The sequence below is a fragment of the Lycium barbarum genome, chromosome 11, assembly GCF_019175385.1.
Source record: "Lycium barbarum isolate Lr01 chromosome 11, ASM1917538v2, whole genome shotgun sequence".
Lineage (NCBI taxonomy): Eukaryota > Viridiplantae > Streptophyta > Magnoliopsida > Solanales > Solanaceae > Lycium > Lycium barbarum.
The window spans coordinates 3,474,976-3,497,278 of record NC_083347.1 but is presented as its reverse complement, the minus strand read 5'-3'; the positions used below and the strand labels follow the sequence as shown (position 1 = coordinate 3,497,278).

General features: G+C 35.6%; 3 protein-coding genes across 3 annotated transcripts; 2 read left to right on the top strand and 1 right to left on the bottom strand.

The window, feature by feature from the left end:
* The first annotated feature begins 672 nt into the window (after window positions 1-672).
* On the top strand, window positions 673-1,721 carry LOC132617577 (uncharacterized). Its single transcript, XM_060332618.1, has 3 exons — window positions 673-772; window positions 893-1,032; window positions 1,131-1,721. Exons 1-3 carry the CDS (start codon window positions 673-675, stop codon window positions 1,719-1,721), a joined length of 831 nt encoding a protein of 276 aa, XP_060188601.1.
* Window positions 1,722-11,698: 9,977 nt separating this feature from the next.
* LOC132617624 (feruloyl CoA ortho-hydroxylase F6H1-3-like) lies at window positions 11,699-13,325 on the top strand. The gene is made up of 2 exons (XM_060332673.1): window positions 11,699-12,319; window positions 12,585-13,325. Exons 1-2 carry the CDS (start codon window positions 11,814-11,816, stop codon window positions 13,156-13,158), a joined length of 1,080 nt encoding a protein of 359 aa, XP_060188656.1. The 5' UTR covers window positions 11,699-11,813; the 3' UTR covers window positions 13,159-13,325.
* Window positions 13,326-15,115: 1,790 nt separating this feature from the next.
* Window positions 15,116-20,256, bottom strand: LOC132617573 (uncharacterized). Its single transcript, XM_060332615.1, has 4 exons — window positions 19,309-20,256; window positions 15,866-19,177; window positions 15,713-15,772; window positions 15,116-15,601 (listed from the first exon to the last, which is right to left on the bottom strand). Exons 1-4 carry the CDS (start codon window positions 20,254-20,256, stop codon window positions 15,116-15,118), a joined length of 4,806 nt encoding a protein of 1,601 aa, XP_060188598.1.
* Window positions 20,257-22,303: the final 2,047 nt, after the last annotated feature.

The window sequence follows — 22,303 nt, the reverse complement described above, 5'->3', positions numbered from 1 at the left end:
ATATCAAGTGGATGCCCATGTGGGGTCATGCCACTGTAGCAAACCTGTATGCCCAAGTTACTACACAAATTGGGGTCATAAATAGCCATATCAATAGATGAAATATACATACTCAAAATAATGAAAGAAAAGTAATACTACTGCTCCTATCTCTCCCTCTTCTCTGCCTTCCATTGTTTTTTAATTTTATTACACCGCTTTTATTTTTCAACACGTTATCAGCACGAGGCTCTATAAATTGTGTTTTTCCTTTGGAACAAGTTGAACGCCATTTCTCGCGAGGTATGTCTCGATGATCCAGTGTTAAGATTATTAGGCCTAATTGTCAATTCTCACTGCACATTATTATATTTTGCCAAATAAATACTGATTTTATTATCTGTGTTTTTGAAAATTGTTAAAGTTTTATGAACAACATAAAATATATGGCTAATAGACCTAATTACCCACTGAAATTATGCTTTATCACTATACTTATTATTTATACCTGATTCCACAGTTGGTTATTTTAGTATACATAGTATAATAATTACTTTACAAACATAACTATTTGTCTTAACAAGAAAGAATATAGTACACGATTATGTACTGCCCATAATCGTAGATTTTTTTTTTTTTGACAATATTTCTTATTATGTCTAACTTTGGATATTTTCTTTGATAGTTTTCACTATGTTAAATTTATCAAAGCTTGAATTTATGTCACTTGATATTACCGGAAAAAATTATTTATCATGGGTCCTTGATGCTGAAATTCACCTTGACGCTAAAGGTGTCAGGGATACTATTAAGTAGGGAAATAAATCATAAAGTCAAGATAAAGACAAGGCTATGATTTTCCTTCGTCATCATCTCCATGAATTATTAAAAACTGAATATTTAACTGTGAAAGATCCACTTGAATTGTGGAATAATTTGAAGAATCGATATGAACACCTAAAGCTGACGGTATTACCGAAAGCTAGATATGACTGGATGCATCTCCAGCTCCAAGATTTTAAAACTGTAACTGATTCTGCTATCCATCAAGAAGTTATGTATTAAAATTGTGTGGAGAAACTATCACTGATGAACACTTATTAGAGAAAACTTTTACCACTTTTCATGCTTCAAATGTGTTGCTACAACAGCAATACCGTGAAAAGGGGTTCAAAAAGTATGCTGATTTAATTTCATGCCTACTTGTGGCTGAGCAGAATAATACTCTATTAGCGAAAAATCATGAATCCCGTCCCACTGGGCCTGCTTCATTCCCTGAAGTGAATGCAGCAGCAGGTTATGATAAGCCTGAAAGAAGGCAAAATAATTACCGTGATCGTGGCCATGGTCGTGGACGTGGACGTGGACGTGGACATGGACGTGAAAGGGGACGTCATAATTATCGTCAGCATGGTGAGACTAAACAAGAGACCAATAAGGGTTCTCAAAATAATCCTTCAAGAGGTAAAGTTAATATGTGCCACCGATGTGGTATGAAAGGTCATTGGGCACGTATTTGTCGTACGCCCGATCATTTTGTCAAGCTTTATCAGGCCTCTCTCAAAGGAAGAGAAAATAACGTTGAGGCATGCTTGACCTTTCATAATAATGATGATGAAGCAGCTCCCTCAAACAAACATGATGATATTGAGGCAAATCTTGCTTATAAAGATGATGATTTTAAAAGCCTCTCAACTATTACTCATTTAGAAGCTGGAGACTTCTATGATGATATTAACTGAAGAACTGATCATCTCACTGGGGAATAGTACTATGAGAAAAGTTGTTGTTTACTTTTATGTTTATCACTAGTTTGTTTTTCTTAAGTGTATTTCCTAAAATATCATGTCTTACTAGTTTCTACATTTCTAGTGCAGTTTCCTAAAGTTGTTCATTTTCACATTTCTTATAATGTACCTTTTATTTTTATGAAGAATATGGAAATTCCCCAGTTATCAGTCGGACCCAAGATCAATTACGATGATATATGTCTTATAGATAGTGCTACAACACAAACTATTTTAAGAGATAAGAAATACTTCTCTTATTTGGTGATGAAAGAAGTCAATGTTAATACAATATCTGGAAGTACAAGATTAATTGAAGGCTCCAGAAAAGCTAATTTATTTATCCGGAGGAACAAATTTGGCAATTAATGAAGCATTATATTGTAGTAAATCTCAAAGAAACCTACTGAGTTTCAAAGACATTAGCCAAAATGGCTATCATATTGAGACTACAAATGATGAAAGATTGAATATCTTTATATTACTACAATGATGTTGGGTAAGAAATATGTGCTCGAAAAATTACCCGCTCTTTCTTCCGGCTTATACTACACAAGGATTAGCATGGTTGAAACACATGCCACAGTAAACCAGAAGTTTACTACCTCAAATGATTTTATTATTTGGCATGACCGGTTGGGCCATCCCGTTTCTAATATGATGCGCAAAATAATTGAGAATTCATACGGGCACTCTTTGAAGAACCAAAAGATTCTTCAATTCAAGTAATTCTCTTGTGCTGCATGTTCTCAAGGCAAATTAATTACTAGACCATCAGCAATTAAAGTTGGGGTTGAATCCCCTGCATTTCTGGAACGTATACAAGGTGATATATGTGGGCCCATTCACCCACCATGTGGACCATTTAAATGTTATATGGTTTTAATAGATGCATCTACAAGATGGTAACATGTGTGTTTGTTATCAACTCGCAATTTGGCATTTGCGAGATTACTTGCTCAAATAATAAGATTAAGAACACAATTTCCAGATTATGCAATTAAGACAATTCACCTCGATAATGCTGGTGAGTTTACATCCCAAGCTTTTAATGATTATTGTATATCAACTGGGATAGCAGTTGAGCATCCGGTTGCTCATGTTCATACTCAAAATGGTCTAGCGAAATCATTAATCAAACGCCTCCAATTAATTGCTAGACCAATTTTTTTCCCATTGAGTTTTCCTGGTAAGGTTTATAATGAGGCAGTAAACAATGAGTATTACAAATAACTATGTATACTTTTTCTTCCACTAGATTTTTCTTTTACATGGACATCCAAGGGGGAGTATTGTACATATATCAAGTTACTACACAAATTGGGGGTTATAAATAGCCATATCAATAGATGAAATATGCATACTCAAAATAATGAAAGAAAAGTAATACTACTGCTCCTATCTCTCTCTCTTCTCTGCCTTCCATTGTTTCTTGATTTTATTACACCGTTTTATTTTACAACAATAATAACTTTTTTTCTTTGTACCAACAAATTGAATAGTAGACCTAAATCTTCCTATATATTTTGTTATTAGTACTTCTATTCAGTTTTATAGAAAAAAGGGACAGAATTTAGTTGGATGATATGTGCTTGAAGTCATCCTGATGTCAAGACAACATGAATTTATGTGTTTATTATCTTCATCAAGTCATGACTTGAAAAGTTGTATGAACTAAAAGGAAGATCAGGCTTATCATAATAACTTTATCTTAGAATTTCAAGAATGACTAACAAAGATACAACAACAACAACAACAACCCAGTGAAATCCCACATCGTGGGGTCTGGGGAGGGTAGAGTGTACGCAGACCTTACTCCTACCAAGGTAGGATGGCTGTTTCCGAAAGACCCTCGGCTCAATAAAAGCATAAAAAGAAGTCAGATAAGGTTAAGAAATTCGAATAAGAGATTAGAGATTCAAAGCGATATGGAAATGAAATAATGCAAGCGGCACAGGAAATAACAGATAATAGCAGAAATCGGAGCAGATAACACAGGATAATCAAAGCACAGGAAATAACAGATAATAGCAGAAATCGGAGCACAAGAAATTATATTGCAATAGTGCGACTACTATTAAGAACGGACAAGAAATTATATTGCAATAGTGCGACTACTACTGACTGACAAAGATAGAAGCACTAAATTTCCATACTATGTGAATTCATAATTCTTAATTACACTTTTAGGTTGAAAGTCATGGACCCAAATCCTTGACCTATTCTAATGGAAATAGCTCCAATTTTAAGTTCTTTTCTTCTACTAAAAAGTCAAGCCCATATTTTGGTGTGCCAAGTCTGTTCCTAATATATTTTCACATTGGAATAAAGAAACAATAATTTATTATTTATTTTTTACTTTAACAGAATTGTAAGATGTGGATTTAATGACTTACCATAAAATGAGTCTTTGAGCATTCCTTGAATGAAGCCGTTTTGTTTGAAAGTTTGACCTCTTTCTCAAGTCTCTTTGTTAGTGCTGTGAGTGTTTCTTTTTCGTCTATGCACTATTTTTTGAGAAGGAAAAAAGTCAAAAACATTACTTCAACGGTGATTCAATCAGATCAGAGATCACTTCAAGTCTATTGAAAGTTTGACCTCTTCTTCAACTCTCTTGCTAATGATTTACCAAATATTTTTTTCAATTTTAATTACAATATTTTTTTTTTTAAAAAGATAAAATTTTGTGAACGAAAACTATTATTTCGCTTGAAATATTGCTCAAACCAGTTGCTCATTTTTAAATTCTATGGCTTGATTTTTTTGTAGGAAAAATATTGAAGTTGGAGCTATTTGCATTTGAACCTTGGAACCAACCTGAATTTCATTAGTTTGTCTATAGGTCAAGGATTTGATTTTCATAATGCGGAAATACCCAGATTTTGAATAACAAGGGGATTATAACTGATATTCTCTCACCGAATGATTACAAAAGGTGAGTTGAAAAGTTCAATTATGTCCAACTTTTCTTTTTTCCCCATCCTTCAACCTTAATGTGATTAAACATAGTGCTAATTTCTCAACACTTTAATTTCATTTGGATATAACTGTTGAATTTAGCAAGGATTCTTTTTCCTCTTCCTCTGATTCGAATGAGAAAGTGAAGAAGATCCTCCTGTTTGGATGGTGGTTTCCCATGGTTCATGAATGTATGGTTTTTTATGAAACCACGTTTGTTTCCATTGTTTTTAAAATTATGTGGTATGGTGTTCTAAACCCGTAGTTCATCCCATGGTTATATATAACCATGAAAAGTCCCAATTTTTATAAACACGGATTAGGTGATTTTTCCGTGGTTACGTAAATTACATAGGAATTTCAGAAAACAATAATCATTTGACTGCATATGGATATCATCAATATATATGACTATAAGAAAAAAAAAATATTCTTACTTAATTCTTTGTTATAAACAACATAATAATATTATACAACTTATAGTTAAATTTAAGAAAAATGCTTGACACAAAAGATCAATCAAAAGCATAAAGCTAAACAAAAAACATAAAGCTAAAAAAAACAAACATAAAGCATACAGGGATGTCTTGGGCTTCATGGGATTGACAATCCTATAGGTGATAACGCATAGTGTGTATGTGATGCTAAATACAAACGGAGCATTGAAAGGAGACCCTGGTATTGGAGGACTAGGTGGTGCTATTAGAAATTAGGAAAAATTATCTAACATAACTGATTATGCTTTATAATTATACCTTAAGCGATATTTAAAATAATTATAAAATATAGCTATATTTTATAGCAGATGTATTGATACACATTTTTTTTTTTAATTTTCAATTTTATTATGAACAAACTTACACAAAAAGGACAGTTACATTGTAACCGTCCAGCATAAAGGAATGACAGGCCATTCCTATACTAAAGAGGGATTTCCCCTTTTTCGAATCAGCTTACAAAAGAATAGCTGAACAAATGGTGAATCTTCTTCTTCCATGAGAGATTCATCATTTGTTCTGTAGGCATTAGCCAATACCTACTTTCTTCCTCCTTATCCTAAAATTAGCCATTCCAGCTTTATCTAGTCTATACGCACCAATGGCATTCTTTGGAAGATTCCTATGGTCTTGATAAACACTGTTTAGACCGAGAATGGAGCCTTGTTTTGAAAGAATGTACTATGTTTGCTTCTCTGTAGCAATGTCTAGCTGTGCCATTTAATTTCCTTAGCCAGTCTTTGATAATATCAATCAGTGCTTGCAGTTTCCATGATGGCTTGTTAGCTCCATTTATCATATCAATGATAATTTTGGAGTCCATTTCCAAGATCACATTTTGCATTCCTAGAGTATAGCCATATTGAAGTCCTAGGATAGCAGCTTTGACCTCAGCAATGTTGCTGCTGCAGAATTCCAGTCTTTCAGAATAAGCAAGTAGCATCTCTCCATCTTGATTCCTGATAATTCCTCCCGCTCCAGCTTTGTTCAATCCACATAGAGAACTTCCATCCGGTGGCGGAGCCAGGATTTCTGCCGAGGGGGTTCAAAATATAAAAAAGTAAATATACGAAGAAGCCTAAGGGGGTTCAACATCTACTATATATACATAAAAAATAATTTTAACCTTGTAAAAACAGTATTTTTTTCCGCCGAGGGGGTTCGGATATGTGGCTCCGCCACTGCTTCCATCTGTATTGATTTTGATACACATATCTCTAAATTGGAGGCGCAATTCTTGTATGCGCTCATACAATGTATATACTATCAATGTTTATATAATTTATCAGTGTATATACATTGATACTGTATGCACGCACATAAAATATAATATATATGCTACGTTTTGAGATAAAGCGCATACAGTGTATATGTTACATTTTAAAAGAAAAATACTGCTATATTTTGAAGTAAAAAAAATATTGCTATTTTTTTGCCAAAAGGATACTAATCTAGCTACTATTTGTGGAAGATTCCAAATTATTTACAACGGATATTAGGTGATGGGCTATTACTCGAGTATTCCCCCGGGTCCAAGACTTTTGTAACCCAAAAATAAGTTTTTGGAATCAAAATAACCCATTAAAAAAAAAAAGGAATCAAAATAGGCTTTACGCACAGAATCTGTGTGTAAAAGGACCAAAGTATAGTTTTACACTTAAGTCCTTTTACGCACAGATTCTGTGCGTAAAAGCTCTTAAATATACGGCCTCCTTCTTCCCCACCACTGGCCCCCACGATCAAAAGGAAAAAAAAAAATCAGCCATTAAAGGTGCATTTTCGAGGTCCCACGCGATCAAAAACATCGTTTTCTTGTTGATTTCCAACCTAAAAGTCAATATTTTTGGTATATTGAAGTCTAGGAACAAGTTTCTTCGCAATAAAGCGGCGTATAATTCCATTCAAAAACTCAAAATCAAAGCTTCAATCTAGGTATTTTACTACGATTTTTCTATTACATTATTAACCTAAGCATTACTATTGTGTATTATTTGCGGATATGGACAAAAAAAAAAAACTTTTCCGCACTTTTTTTGTGCGCAAAATGGGCTGCTTCTGATCTTTTTTTATTTTTTTATTTGTTGTTAATTTGTTAATTGTTTATTTAGTATTTGTTAATTGTTAGATTAGTTATTTCAATTGTTAGACTAGCTAATTATTTATTTAGTTTTTGCTAAGCCAATTATTTATTTGTCAATAATTTATTAATTATTTTATTAGTTATTTAATTGTTTATTTATTAATTATATGCTAATAATTTGTTAATTATTTGATTAATTAATTAATGGTTTATTTATTAATTATATGCTAATAATTTATTAATTGTTTGATTAGTTAGTTAATTGTTTATTTATTAATTATATGCTAATTATTTGATAGCTAATTGTTAATTTTTTGATTTGTTAATTATTAATCTTTATATCTTTAATTGTTAATTTATTTATTTGCTAATTAGAAATTGAAAATCATTAGTTTAGGATTCAATCCTTTGTATAATATCTCGGTAAAAGATTACATAACTAATACTATGTATTAGAGATTAATTAAAAAAATAATGATTAATTTAAAATGTGTAAAAAATATACCACAATAATCCTTACTTCATGTATTAATGATTAATTTAAAATGCCTAAAATAGATAGGACACCTGCATGGAGCCGGGGCCCTTCGACCACAGAGGGGTACTTTATCTACAGCATGAGCATAGGTCCCAGTATGTATGGGATGCACCGATATCCTCTAGTAGAGTAGTCTGTACCCGTTTGGGGGAGTCAACATGGGATATTCTAGAGGCTATTCCCCCACATCCTCGTGTCATAGATATACTACGTCGGGGCGGTATCTATCGGTGCATCGAGGTTGTTCGGCTTGCGCACGAAAGGGCTCTAGTGACGGCCATGATTGAACGCTGGTGACCGGAGACCCTTACATTTCATCTCCGCACTGGCGAGGCTACCATCACCCTGCAGGATGTCGAGGTGATTTATAGTCTACATATTGATGGACAGGCATTGTATAAAGTGGAGCCTCTGCAGCTGTCGTATCCCCAGGAGTTGACTAGGCTCACTGGTTTCGTGTCTCATCAGAGGGATATGCGTGGACAGAGTCGGTGGTTGCGGTCTTCCCTCCATGCTCACTTGCGCCTCGTACATCTGCAACATCCGATTGGCGAGGCGACACCTCAGGCTGATGTTGACCGACGTGCTCATTTATATCTTCTCATCATGTTCCCGAACACATCGGGTGCAGATATGAGCATAAGGTATCTGCTCTTTATTGAGGATCTAGACCAGCTGGGATGTTACAGTTGGGGCGCCGCTGTCCTGGCTTACATGTACAGAGGATTTGATCGAGCCTCTATGGGCGAGAGGCTTGAGGTCGTTGCATTTAGCCCTCTTCTTCAGGTAATATATTTAAGTGTGTGTAATAAAACACTAAATATATTTTTTCGAAATGACAACTGATAAATACTTTTTTTGATGACTATGACAGATATGGGTGTGGACTAGGTTGAGACCTTTTCAGCCCATAGCTGCACCCTCCCGATGACTATGTTGCTGAGGATATGCCATAAGCGTGGAGATGGTCGTGAGGCCGTACCAGAGGTGTGGAGATGCACCATGTCATTCTCCCGCTTTAGGGATTAGTTAAACCGCATGACGGCGCCCGAGGTAAGTTTTTTTTATTTAACATTAGTTTGTTATTTTTGTTAGTCTTTTATTGTTAACTAGTTGAATTCTTTTTATAGGCTTTCATATGGACGTCGTATGATAAGATTTTGAGTCAGCTGCCGACGTTTTGTAGGGCTGGTGAGCACATGTGGATGGCACGGTGTCCATTGATCCATATGGACATCATTGAGCATCACGCGCCCGACCGCGTGTTACAGCAGTTTGGGCATGTACAGAACATACCCGCAGCTACACATTGGGAGCACACCCACTATACCAGGGACGAGCGTTCGATCGACAATGCGGCATAGCGGGCGCGTATGCACTAGGAAGTCGATGCATGGAACACGATGATGACGACTCTAGCTATGGTCGAACATGACACTCGGGTCCATGAGTACATAACGTGGTACATGCATATCACTCGCTCCTTGATTGCCAACCCTTTGATGCCTCCTCCTGATGGCCGAGGATATGCATCATTCTCAGAAGCGTATGAGGCGCTGGTAAGTTTTATTAGTCTTAAACTTAATCCATCGTCTTATTATGTATTATTTTACGAATTTATTCAATTCTTAAAATTTGCAAATATATGCAGCTACAGATGACTCTGATGATACGCCATGAGAGCATTCCCCTTACGGAGTCCACCGACCTCGGGATAGCGGCATATGCAGCACGGATAGTTCAGCTTACCGACACTGGTAGGACACGGGAACAGGAGTGGCATCGTGTCGATGAGGATGTTCCATAGCCTACTCCATAGCCTGTACCAGTGGGTGTTCCAGAGGGCGGTAGGGATGATAGAGGTGGTCGGGCTGGCAGAGGTCTGGTAGATGAGCTTGATGATATAGCCTGTCAGGCTCCGTCGGCTACAAATATCACATCGACTTCTTCTTTCGGACTGTCGACTTCACAGAGACCTGGATATACGCCAGAAATGTTTGCACATTATGATCCTTGGTCATCATTTCCACAGGTGCCAGTTAGTGATCTACATATGGGAGACGGACATGAGGACTTAAACTTGGATATTATTTTCGATGACTACTTTCTTCGTCCTACAGCCAGGCCTACAACACCATCTGTATCTCCGGCTCCGCGGACCGCTCAGGAGCCCTCTCACATGCCATCTCAGGAGCCCGTCGACACACAAGTTTGTTTTTTTACAATAAAATAATGTATTAATTAATTATTTTATTAATCTAAACTAAATTATTTACATGTATTATAGGTTCATTCTTCTGCGCCTGTGGACCTATCTCCTTTTGTTCAGATTGACCCATCTCCACCTCCAGCTACAGATCCAGGTAGCGCTCAGGAGACCGTTGAGGAGCCAGCTAAGGAGCCCTCTGACCAACCATCTCAGGAGGCCGTCTACACACGGGTTTGTTTTTTTACAATGAAATAATTTATTAAATAATTGTTTATATGTTTATTCATGTTTAGTTTATGATAAATCTAAATTAAATTATTTATATGTTATTTCAAGTTCATTCTTCTGCTCCTGTGGTCCAATCTTGTTCGATTGAGTCATCTCCTGAGGCATCTAATGAGGCTACTCAGTTTTCGACTGCCGCCATCTCCCACAGGAAGCATATTTTCACTCATGGCCTGAAGAAGGGAAGAAAGAATGATCATGGCATAAATCATCCTGTCATTAAGAGGAGGAGAGAGGATCCTGATGATAGTGAAGGTGGTGGGGTTGGCCTTAGGCCTTAGGAGATTGTATATTTGTAAATAAAATGTACATTTTATGTTAATATTATATATATTTTTGGGTATTATTTTTTTAATGATAATTAGTTATTTTAGTATTTATTGTCGATTAATAATAACTCGTGCGACATCCTATATTAATTAGAACCCTATAACGACGATCTAAATGTATATGTATAACAAGTTTTCAAACTTACTTCGGAGCACTTTACAACCCCTAAAACGACGATCTAAATGTATATGTATACTTGATGTAATGAGTCGATATTATTGTACACTAAAAAAATTATTAAGTTCTATATAAAATATTTATATTCCGGTGTTTTGAAACGTAACTAATCTTCGGTCAAAGTACGGAAAAAAGCTTAATTTTGAGTTTGATTTCCAAAGAATAAAAGCTGGGGTGCGGGGGAGGGGTTCACGCACAGATTCTGTGCGTGAAAGGACCAAACTGTAAATGTACACTTGGGTCCTTTCACGCAAAAATTCTGTGCGTGAAGCCTACTTTGATTTTTTTTTTTTTAACGGGTTAGTTTGATTCCAAAATATATTTTTTTTGGTTAGAAAAGTTCCGGACTCTATTCCCCCCAACAACTGATTCTTCAGACTGTCCAAGTCCCTTATCAAAATTATATATAGTAATATTACTATATGCATAAAATTTGATGAAACTAAATTGTGTCTAAATAATGAAAAACCGATAGATGACTAAAGAATGAGGATGTTAAGATAAGTCAAAAATAGTACTGTACAATCTATGCATTTGTTTTTTTCTTTTCTTTTTTGGAAAAAAATTGAAACAAAGTATGTTCTCCAACAACCCATTCAAGACCAAGATTGCCAACTAGTCAAAAAGGCAGAAACCTTCATCATTATAATTGGAATTTAAACAGTAATTCTCATTGCTAATAAACTTTAGATAGTTTAATTAGGACTCTCTTTTTGGAATTCCACCAGAAAGAACTAACGTGCCATTCAAGGACTGCAATGTGATTAATTAGGCCAATATGCAAACTTTTACAGTTCTAATTTGACTTTCATATCTCATGTAATCTTCCCCACAAAGCCTATAAATTGAGTGACTCAATTACAAATGTTTCACCAGGACAAGGCATTAGATCATGTATCATCTCCTTTTTTCTTCCCATACATCAACTTTTTAAATTCTTTCGTTATTTTTCCTTTATTTATTACTTTTAACAATGGTTGCACACTTGTCCAAAATTCTTTCAAACTCTGAAAAAGTGTTTGATTTTGTTGTCAATGAAGGGCATGGAGTTAAGGGCCTTTGTGATATGGGAATTCAAGAACTTCCTAAGCAATATATTCAACCACTTGAAGAACGAATCACTACGAGCACGGTAATAACTGATGATTCAATCCCAATAATCGACGCGTCCAATTGGGATGATCCAAAGGTGGCTGATCAGATTTGCAAAGCAGCACAAAACTGGGGTTTCTTTCAAGTCATCAATCATGGAGTTCCTATTCAAGTTCTTAATAATATAAAGGAGACGAGTCATCGTTTCTTCAGTTTACCAGCTGAGGAAAAGAAAAAGTATACGAAAGAGAATTCAGTTTCGAGTAATGTGAGGTATGGAACAAGTTTTACGCCTGAAGCTGAGAAGACACTGGGTTGGAGAGATTACCTTTCGCTTGTTCATGTTTCTCATGATGAAGCTTCTTTATTTTGGCCTTCTTCTTGCAGGTTCGCCTTTTTTCTCACCACGTAAAAAAGAAAATTTATTCTATCAAGTCGTCTAAAAAGTGACTATAGATTACCACTCTTGATAAGCGAGATTAGTATCCTGAAAAATAAAGTTGTATACATGAATAAATTATAACATATAATACATTATAATGTAAAAAGTATCTCCATATTGTTGGTGTATAAGTTTATCCTTTATAAAATAGTAGGTAAAACATTGAATCCTTTGAGTTCTAACTAGTAATTATTGTGAATGTTCTTTCAGGGAAGAAGCACTTGACTACTTGAAGAGGTGTGATACTGTTATAAGGAAGATTTTGAAATCACTAATGGGAGGATTGAATGTAAAAGCAATTGATGAAGAGAAAGAGCAACTTTTAATGGGTTCAAAGAGAATAAACTTTAACTACTATCCAAAATGTCCCAACCCTGAGCTTTCGGTTGGAGTAGGACGTCACTCAGATATCTCAACAATTACTGTTCTCCTTCAAGATGATATTGGCGGGCTCTACGTGAAAAAACTTGAAACTAATGATTGGATTCATGTCCCTCCGGTCAACGGGGCTCTGGTAATCAATATTGGCGATGCACTTCAAATAATGAGCAATGACAAATACAAGAGTGTTGAACATCGCGTGATTGCTAATGGGAGCAAGAATAGGGTTTCTGTGCCCATTTTCTTGCATCCAAAGCCTACAAGTGTTATTGGTCCTTTGCAAGAAACGCTAGAGAATGGGGAAAAACCAATTTACAAGCAAATTCTTTATTCTGATTACACCAACATCTTCTTCAGCAAAGGTCATGACGGGAAGGACACAATAGAATTTGCAAAGATATAGACGCATTTTGTGGTCACAATATCTAATTATATTGTTATATATAGAGTACATGCATTTCTCCATAAGAATGTTACAACATTCTTGTTATTAGATTATATGCTAAAAACAAATATACTATGAATATTGTACTTAATTTTAGAGATATATTTCAGAATAATTTGACATCATCCTACGTCAGTCGTTCACATTCCAAAAACTATCCAATGAATACTATTTGAGTCGAATGAGAAGAAAATAATTGCTGATGTATAAGGGTGATGATATATTACCTAGTTGAATAATTAATTTCAAGACAGTTTTACAAGAAAATTAACTAAAAAAAAATGAGAATATCATATTAACACCTTTGTTTGAATTAACAAGTTATCCTGACGTGTCATCAATCAAATGCCGCTTTTAAGTTTGACCTTTTTGGTCTGTTCCAAAAAGAGTGTCTCTTTCTATATTTAGTAAGTTTTTCAATTCCAAAATTTTACATGACAAGTTTAAGGCCACAAGATTTAAAGAACTATACACATCATTAATTTATGATCACAAAATTCAAAAAATTTCTTTTATTTCTTAAATTCCGTGTCTAATTAACTAACACACTTAAATTAGAAGGGAGGGAGTATATAATAAGTTAATTATCTATCTCTGCGAAAGGGTGTGAACAGTGTTCGACTTTTGCGAAAGGATAAGTATTGAGCCTTCCAATTAGTGGTGATTCTTTTGAACATTATCTAGAATTGTTATGAAATATATAGTATGGATGTCCACTACACAAATATAATGCCTCTTCCATTATCTTCCACCATCTTAATGGTTCTTCCATTATCTTCCACCATCTTAATGGTTCTTCCATTATCTCATATATTGAATGCATATGTAGCACTATAAATAGAGGCATAAGTTTTCATATGAAATACACTTGAACACATTTGGATGAATAAGAAAGCTCTTATCTCTTATCTCTTTATTGTTCTTGCTTCATCTTTTGATATATTGTACTAACTCTTTTAGAATGATTTTATAACACGTTATCAGCACGAAACTCTAGCCAAATTTCTACCATCTTGCAAGTTATGATTATCTTCATCCTTCAAAGGCAACCACAAATTGACGTGGTACAGCAAATTTCGTGGCATGGTCTTTGTATATACAACCATGAATAAAAGGTGATGTTGCAATTTTTAATGCAATCCTCAGGTATGTTTTAACTACGATTACAACCATAATGATCCAATGGTATGCTAGTTAAGAAAATGATTTAGTTACTGCTATGTTAAAACTAAGGTGTTTGTTTTCATTTCTTAAACTTTGTTTTACTTAAAATTGTAAGTGCCTCACGGTGTCCATCAAAATTGTAAGTGCCTCACGGTGTCCATCCATCTCTATTAGACTAAGGATTAGTTACTACTTGGAACAAAGTTGAGAGCACGAAAGAAAGCAGTCAAAAATTTATTCTTCTAAATTAATGAAGTTAGATGAATGAGTTACGAAGGAATAACCAGTAAAAGTTCCTTCCAAGAATATGTGCATGGTATAATTTTATCATATAGTCAATTTTCTTTCACTTCTGTGTATGTCCAAGGAATATTTCATTATCAATTAGAATATGGTTTTATGTTTGTACTAGTACTTTAAAAAGTATATCATGTTTATGGACCTCATTCTTGCTTTTGATCCCCTGAAGAAAGTTTTCAGCTTTTAGGCAAGGAACCACCTACCGTTACGGACTACATAAGGTGAGGTTACTTTATCTTTTTTTTTTTTTTTTTTTTTCTATTATTTTCCGCAAAAAAATTACACTGGCTTGGAGGGGGCCTTCAGTACCTGACCTCCTTGATTTTTAGAACAGTAGGTTACACTATCCTTTTAGCAAGCTACAAACTTCTATCAGTCACAGTCTTAGCAAACTATATATATAAAGATGCATTGAAACTATAAGAAGTTAATGCATTTACAGAAGGTTTGCTCACGGAGGTTCGAAGAACCAGCCGGAGTTTTTCTTCACTTGTCTCCTGAAGGATGGGAGATCAAGTTTGTTCATTCTTAAAGGACCTCTAGCCTCCATAGGTAGGTCTCCTTCAATCAAAAAAATTCTTGGGGCTTGTACTTGTGCAGCGTATTTGGCTAGAGTATCCGCAACCTCGTTCCCTTCTCTGTAGCAGTGTTGAACTGAGATGTTTCTACCTGTCATCTTTGCCCTTATTTCATCAATAATACCTTGAATCCTCCATGGGGGTTTAAGTGTACCATTTAGCATTTGAACCACCAATAATGAGTCCAGTTCCACTTCTAATGCCTCAAACTGTTGATTAACACACCAAGAGATTCCTATCAGAGCTGCTTGAGCTTCGCTATAATTGTTCGTGTAGAATTGGGATGGATATGAGAAGGCCATGATCATGTTCCCAATTCTGTTTCTAACAATACCACCAGCTCCAGCTTTTCTCTGATTCTTCAGATAACTTCCATCTGTGTTGAGTTTTCACTTGTTGCCTGTTGGTTTAATCCACTTGATCATTTTAATTGTGATTACTGCCTTGAAATTCTCTGCCATAAGACAGACCTTGTTCCAGTTCCATGTGTAATCAATGTACTTGAATTTCTTCCCAATGCCCACCTTGATCTGAAAAAGAGATTTGAAACATATATTAGAGACTGTGGTTTTTTTGTTTTCAAATTTTTGTTTACACCTTGCTTTCCAAATTTCCCAACATACTATCACTGGAGTGATAAGTAGCAAGAATTTATGGACTAAGCTCCTTGGTTTTTGTCTCCACCACTGCCAAAGAATGGCTTGGACTGAATTTGCAGTGACCGTAAATCCCAGAGGTCTCGTTATATTCTGCCATGTTTTTTTGGCCAGTTCACTTGCAGCGAAGACATGGTCACCTGTTTCCATGCATGCTACCCTGCAACAACAACAACTGGGGCCCTTGTTAATGTTAAATCTTGATAAGTAAGCATCTAGAGGAAGATTTTTCTTTAAAAGTTTCCACATGAAAAATGAAATCTTAAAAGGAATCTCTTTAGTCCAAATGTACTTATAAATAGGAGGGGCCATATTTTTATTCCTAACAATTTCATAAGCAGTTGAACAACTAAATGTTCCATTGCTATTCAAATTCCATATTGCTTTATCATCCTCCCTTTCATTGCCAATAGGGATATTTTTGATCATTTCCAGGATGTTCCTTGGAATAAAAGGATCATTTTCATCCAACTCCCATTGCTGATTATGTAAAAAGTGTTTAACCATTACATTTCTAGGTTTGGGAGTTGGATTAATCATTTGATAAAGGGACCCTCTAAAAGTCCAGTTATCCCACCAGAATAAAATTTTACCAGAATTAATTCTCCAGTTGATATTGATCTCCATTTTATCCCTAATGTGAAGCAGGTCCTTCCAAGCAGCAGAGTCTTTTGAAGCTATCATTTTGGAATTGAGATTGCTTCTTTGACAATATTTGGCTTTTAAAAATTGTGCCCACAGAGAAGGCTCAGTTCTTAGTCTCCACCATCTTTTAGCAGTGAAAGTATGACAGATGTCCAGCAAACTTTTGAAGCCCAGGCCTCCTTCTTTAACAGGAAAGCTCATGTTCTCCCATGAGGACCAATGATAGCTGTTTTTCCCGTCTTTTTCACCCCAAAAGAAGTTAGCAAACTGCATTTCAATCTCATATAAAACTGTTACTGGTGGCATCAGTGCAGCAAATATATGCAGAGTTTGAGATTGTAAAATATGTTTAATAATCACAGCCTTACCTCCAGGTGATAAGAATCTACCTTGCCAACCTGCAATCTTATTGATAATCTTTTTGGAGATATCAGAGAAATAAGAGATTCTTTTTCTTCCACAGTATATAGGACAGCCTAAATAAGTGAAGGGGAAAGTAGCCTGTTTGTAACCAGTCCACCTTCTTATCCTTCTGTTATAGATCCTGTCAGTCTTACTATGAGTTAGAAAGCAAGTCTTATCCTTATTAATTTCCTGTCCTGAAGCTCTTTGATACAACTTCAACTGTTTCATAATAAGCTTAATAGAGATTCTATCAGCAGATGTGAATAGAACAAGATCATCAGCATAGCTCAGGTGATTAATTTGAGGGCCTTTTTTATGCATTGAGAAACTAGCGAACCTTTCATTATGGTGAAGATAATTCAAGGCTCTGGTAAGAGTTTCAGCTGCAATAATAAAAAGAGCTGGGGACAAAGGGTCTCCTTGTTTTAATCCCCGAGAGGATTTGAAGAAACCAAATCTAATGCCATTAATAATCACAGAATACCAGTTATTAGAAATTAGTCTATAAACCATGTTAATAAAGAAATCGTCAAATCCCATCTTCCTAAGAATAGAAGTAAGGAAATTCCAAGATAATTTATCATAGGCTTTAGACATATCAAGCTTGATAACAACATTGCAATCATTAGATTTGGATCTCATACCATGAATAATCTCCTGTGTCAAGAGAATGTTTTCGGTAATCAGTCTTCCTTTAACAAAACCAGTTTGATTTTCTGAAATAATCTTAGGCAAAATAGTGTTGATTCTCAAAGCAAGAATTTTTGATAGAATTTTGTTAGAAAAATTGCTTAAAATGATAGGTCTAAGCTTTGAAAAACAATCAGGAGAAGTGACCTTAGGGATAAGAGCTAAACAAGAGTGAGTATAAAACTTAGTGAGTTCAGCTCCATGAAAAAAGGAAAGAACAAAGGATAATACCTCTCTTCTGATGATTTCCCAGCAGTGTTGGAAAAAGAAACCATTGAATCCATCTGGTCCTGCACAACTATTAGGATCCATAGAATCTATTGCCATTTTGATTTCCTCAGCTGTTGGAATTTTGGTCAATAGAGTATTGTCCTCTTGACTAATCAAGTTGTCACAGTCTTTAACAAAGTCCAAATTTAAATCCCTCTGGTTTTCAGAGAACATCTCACTGAAGTAATCTGTGGCAGCTTTAGAAATGTCAGTATTACCTTCTACCCAATGGCCCTGTTGATCTTTGATTTTAAAAATCTGGGCTCTCCTTCTTCTAGCCCTGATAGTACTATGAAAGTACTTAGTATTGGAGTCTCCATCTTCAGCCCATTTTATTCTAGCCTTTTGCCTGATGATAGAGTCTTCCATTTTCAACCATTTTATATATTCAGCCTTAGATTTATTGAGAAGCATTCTATCAATATCAGAGTCTGAGTTCAAATAAGCTGTTTCAGCTTCTGAAACTTGTTTTTCCAGCTCCTTAACTTTCTCAAAAACATCTCCAATGCTATGTCTAGACCATTTACTTAGTTCCTTGGCTAAAAACTTAAGCTTTTGTTGTAACCTCCACATAGGATTACCATAAACTTCAGTGTCCCAAACATTTTTAACCAATGGAAGAAAGTCCTCTTGCTCTGTCCAGAAATTAAGGAACTTAAAATACTTGATTACCTGTCGATTGTCCTCTGTGCAGTCGACCAGTAATAGATTATGGTCTGATCCAGTTTTTGATAGATGCTCCACATGAATGTTTTGAAATTTGGTAGACCATTCTTCATTGTACACAAGTCTATCAAGTCTCATATGTATCCGTTCAGTTCCTCCTCTTCCATTGCACCAAGTGTGTATATTACCTGTAAAACCTGCATCAGTCATTCCACAGTCTTCCATACAATTAATAAAGTCAAGACAATTGCTTAATCTAAATGGAACACCCCCTTTCTTTTCTTCCGCTTCCATTATGGAGTTAAAGTCCCCTCCAATGATCCATGGGCCATTTATGATATAATTTAGCTCTCTTAATTTCTGCCACAGGTGTCTCCTTTTATTTGCTTTGGATCTAGCATATACAATTGTTATCCAAGACATGTCTGCATTTCCTTGTAGCTGAACCTGCAAAGTAACTTGTTGTCTACTTTTGGACAGTACTGAACAAATGATGTTAGCTTTCCAAAAAATCCAAACTTTACTATGAGAATTGGAGATAGCATGATCAAATCCAAGCTTTCTCCTAAATTTTTCAATTTTATTACTTTGTAAAAAAGGTTCCTGCAAAGCAATAAAATCAATTCTGTGAAGTTTAACTAATTTAGTAAGTCTATCGAAAGCACCTTGAGAGGTTATCCCCCTAATATTCCATATTATGAGCTTAATCATAAAGAAATTTTAGAGGGGGTAGCCATTTTTTCAGCTTGTTCAGCTTTGTTTCCTTTTCTACTGTTTTTACCTTTCCTGTTTTTGCTACCTCTTGGTGATAAGCCTTGCTGATTTATGACTTGTTCTCTTTCCTGTGTGATAGGGTCATTGATGTCTCTTGGACTTGGAGCAAATACTTCAACCAAGCTGTCCAGGATTTGCTCCTCTTCTGCTGCAGTAATATTCTCAAAACTGTTTGGCACCTCCTCATCTGATGAAATTCGTGCTATTTGTTCCTCGCTGGTGTCATAACATAATTCCTGATCTGAATTATGTTCTATATCCGGGCCATGTTTATCTTCAAGTGGAATGAACTTGACATATCCCAAATCTATCTCCAGTCTACCTCCTTTTTGTTGCAAACATTCAGTATCCGCAGTAATAGGAGACATATGCCCTTTATGTTCTCCTTTAGAGCTACTTCCCTGGCTGTCTAATAAATCATCTCCAATTTCTCCTTTATTAACCTCCATGCTATCTAAAGATTTATTGTTCTTATAATGCTCTGTTCTATCCAGATTTTCCCTAGCATATTCTTGCTTTGGTTTTTGTTTATCCCATAGCATATTCTTGAGGAATCTAGCAGCATTTACTTTCTTCCTTTTCTTTCTTTGCTTCTTCTTCTGCCCTTTAGCTCCAACACTTTCCAAATTTAATTTTTCCTCTATGCTTCCTGTTAAAATAAGAGGTTTTTCTGGTGCCTTTTCTTGCTCTTTCTGCTTGCTTTGTTCAGCTACTAAAAGCTTATTAACCTGATTTCTTGTATCTGCCACCTGTTGACCTTGATTTTGATTGCCAGAATAGTTCTGAGCATCTTTGGTGTCAATACCTTTCGTTGTATTGACTGGGTTTGTGGGCTTATAAAAAACTTTCTTGCTCTTTCTCTTAGTGACTTCTATGAACCCATCCTCATCTTGATTCTTTTTTCCCATGTTGGAACCACTTGGTACATTGCTGTGTTTCTCATTGTGCCTGTTCTTATCCCCTTCCCTTTCCCTTTCATGATGTTATGTTTCAATTTTTTCCTCTTGATTCTCGTTATTTTGTCCTTCGACAGTAGCCTCCTGTTTACCCTCCTGTTTATTTGTTTTTCTCCTAGCTTCCACTTTGCACTTGGATTGATCATGACCCTGTAATCTACAAGTTCGACAAAAAGCCGGAACACCTTCGTATTCAATTTTTTGATAGTAACCTTTCAATCCAGCTCCTTTCTTTTCTATCCCAATGAAAACAGAATTCGGAAGAGGTTTCTCCAGGTCAACCTCTACCCTTACTTTAGCAAGATTTGGTCTGGTTCTAGTATTTGTTGCAATGTCCCCTTTTATAGGAATCCCTACTTGCTCGAGTATTTGACTCACATAATTCCATTGATACAAATGATATTTCAAACCCGGAAGCAGAACCCAAATTGGGGCTAATGAGGTTTCCTCATTTGGGTCAAAATCCGGAGACCATTTAAACATTCTCATCAAAGAGTCATTAGTAGAAATAAATCTTCTAAAGTAAACGTCGTTGAGATCAGCTTCATTATCAAAATCTAAGAAAATATGTCTATAATCGTAAACACCTATGCGAACCTCACCTTTTAGAGGAATCTGCTCACGAAATTTGCTCCGAATTAGGTCGATTTGAGGTCTGCCATACGTATATTTACCCACCAAAGTCCATTTGCACTGTTCCGTTATCACCCCGTAATAGTTATCAGCATCAAATATTGCCGCCGGTGTGCCGTTGTGTGTTGTTTGCCTTGCCTTCACTGGGTAATTATTAATAGGGATAAATTGTTTCTGGGTTCCTTCGATTGCCCCTTTATAGCTGTTGTTTTTCAGATTTGGGTGTGTAGAAGAGGTCGCCTCTGTTGTTGGGTCCTTTGGCTGCTCACTACGCGCCAGAATTCCGGCCGTCGGAGTTGCCATAGGGAGGCGCGTGGGTGGACGCGCAGTGGTTTCAATGGCTGTGTTGAGTATGGAGATAGAAAAGTTGCTAACAATGGTGTAAGGTAATTATAAGGTACAACTATCACACTGGAAAGTAGCAAGATTATTGCAGTGGGAGGCGCGTGGGTGAATCCATTGCCATTGTAAAGGTTAGCAACGGTAATGTTTTCTAGAGAGAAGGCAGACCTTCTCTTTCTAGTTAACCTTGTTTGTCTATTTCAGGTTACTTTATCTTATCATAGTGTTTATGTGTATAATCGTTAAAGGTGATAACAAAGGCTTTTAATGATTTTATCAATTCTTTAAATATGCACAATCAGATTGGTGAAGTTAACATACGTTTTTGTTCATAAGCTTAAAGTATTAGGCAACTAAAAACTCAATATTAGTCCAATTTTGAGTAATCTTCTCATGAGATTGTCGTTGGAATATTAAAAGATGCCACAAATTTTATACCTTGTAGTGATTCTAGATATATGTTATTCGAGATAATATGTATCAAAGTGTTAGTATACTACTTACTTCTCTTATATTATAACGTCACAAAAAAATTATGAGATATTTGAACAAAATTCACCAAGACTCCAAGGACTGTTTCTCTTTTGGCCTTCCTTTATATTTGTTCCGTGTTACTAATATATTTTGTACAGACTTGCTGGACTCCTCGTGGTAGAGACATTTCTATTTTGAGAGTTTACTTTATCACCACAATTTGATAATTTACATTTGGCCTATTATGCCATTGGTTGAGGGTAAGACGGTGGATTCAAGTCTCATCGCATCAAGAGGGGTAAGACATCGGGTTTGGGTCCTGGTGCACTATGATAATAAGATGTTGGGTTCAGGTCACATCGTATTATGTCCTAACACGCTATATATGGATAAGTGGTTGGGTATGAATCCCGATGCACCATATTGATAATATAATGATGACTAAAGCAAAATAATATTTATTTGATGAAAAATTGTGAAGCCCATCCCACTTGATATGCTCCATTCCTTGATGTGAATGTGGTAACGGTGAATAATATATATGTCTAAA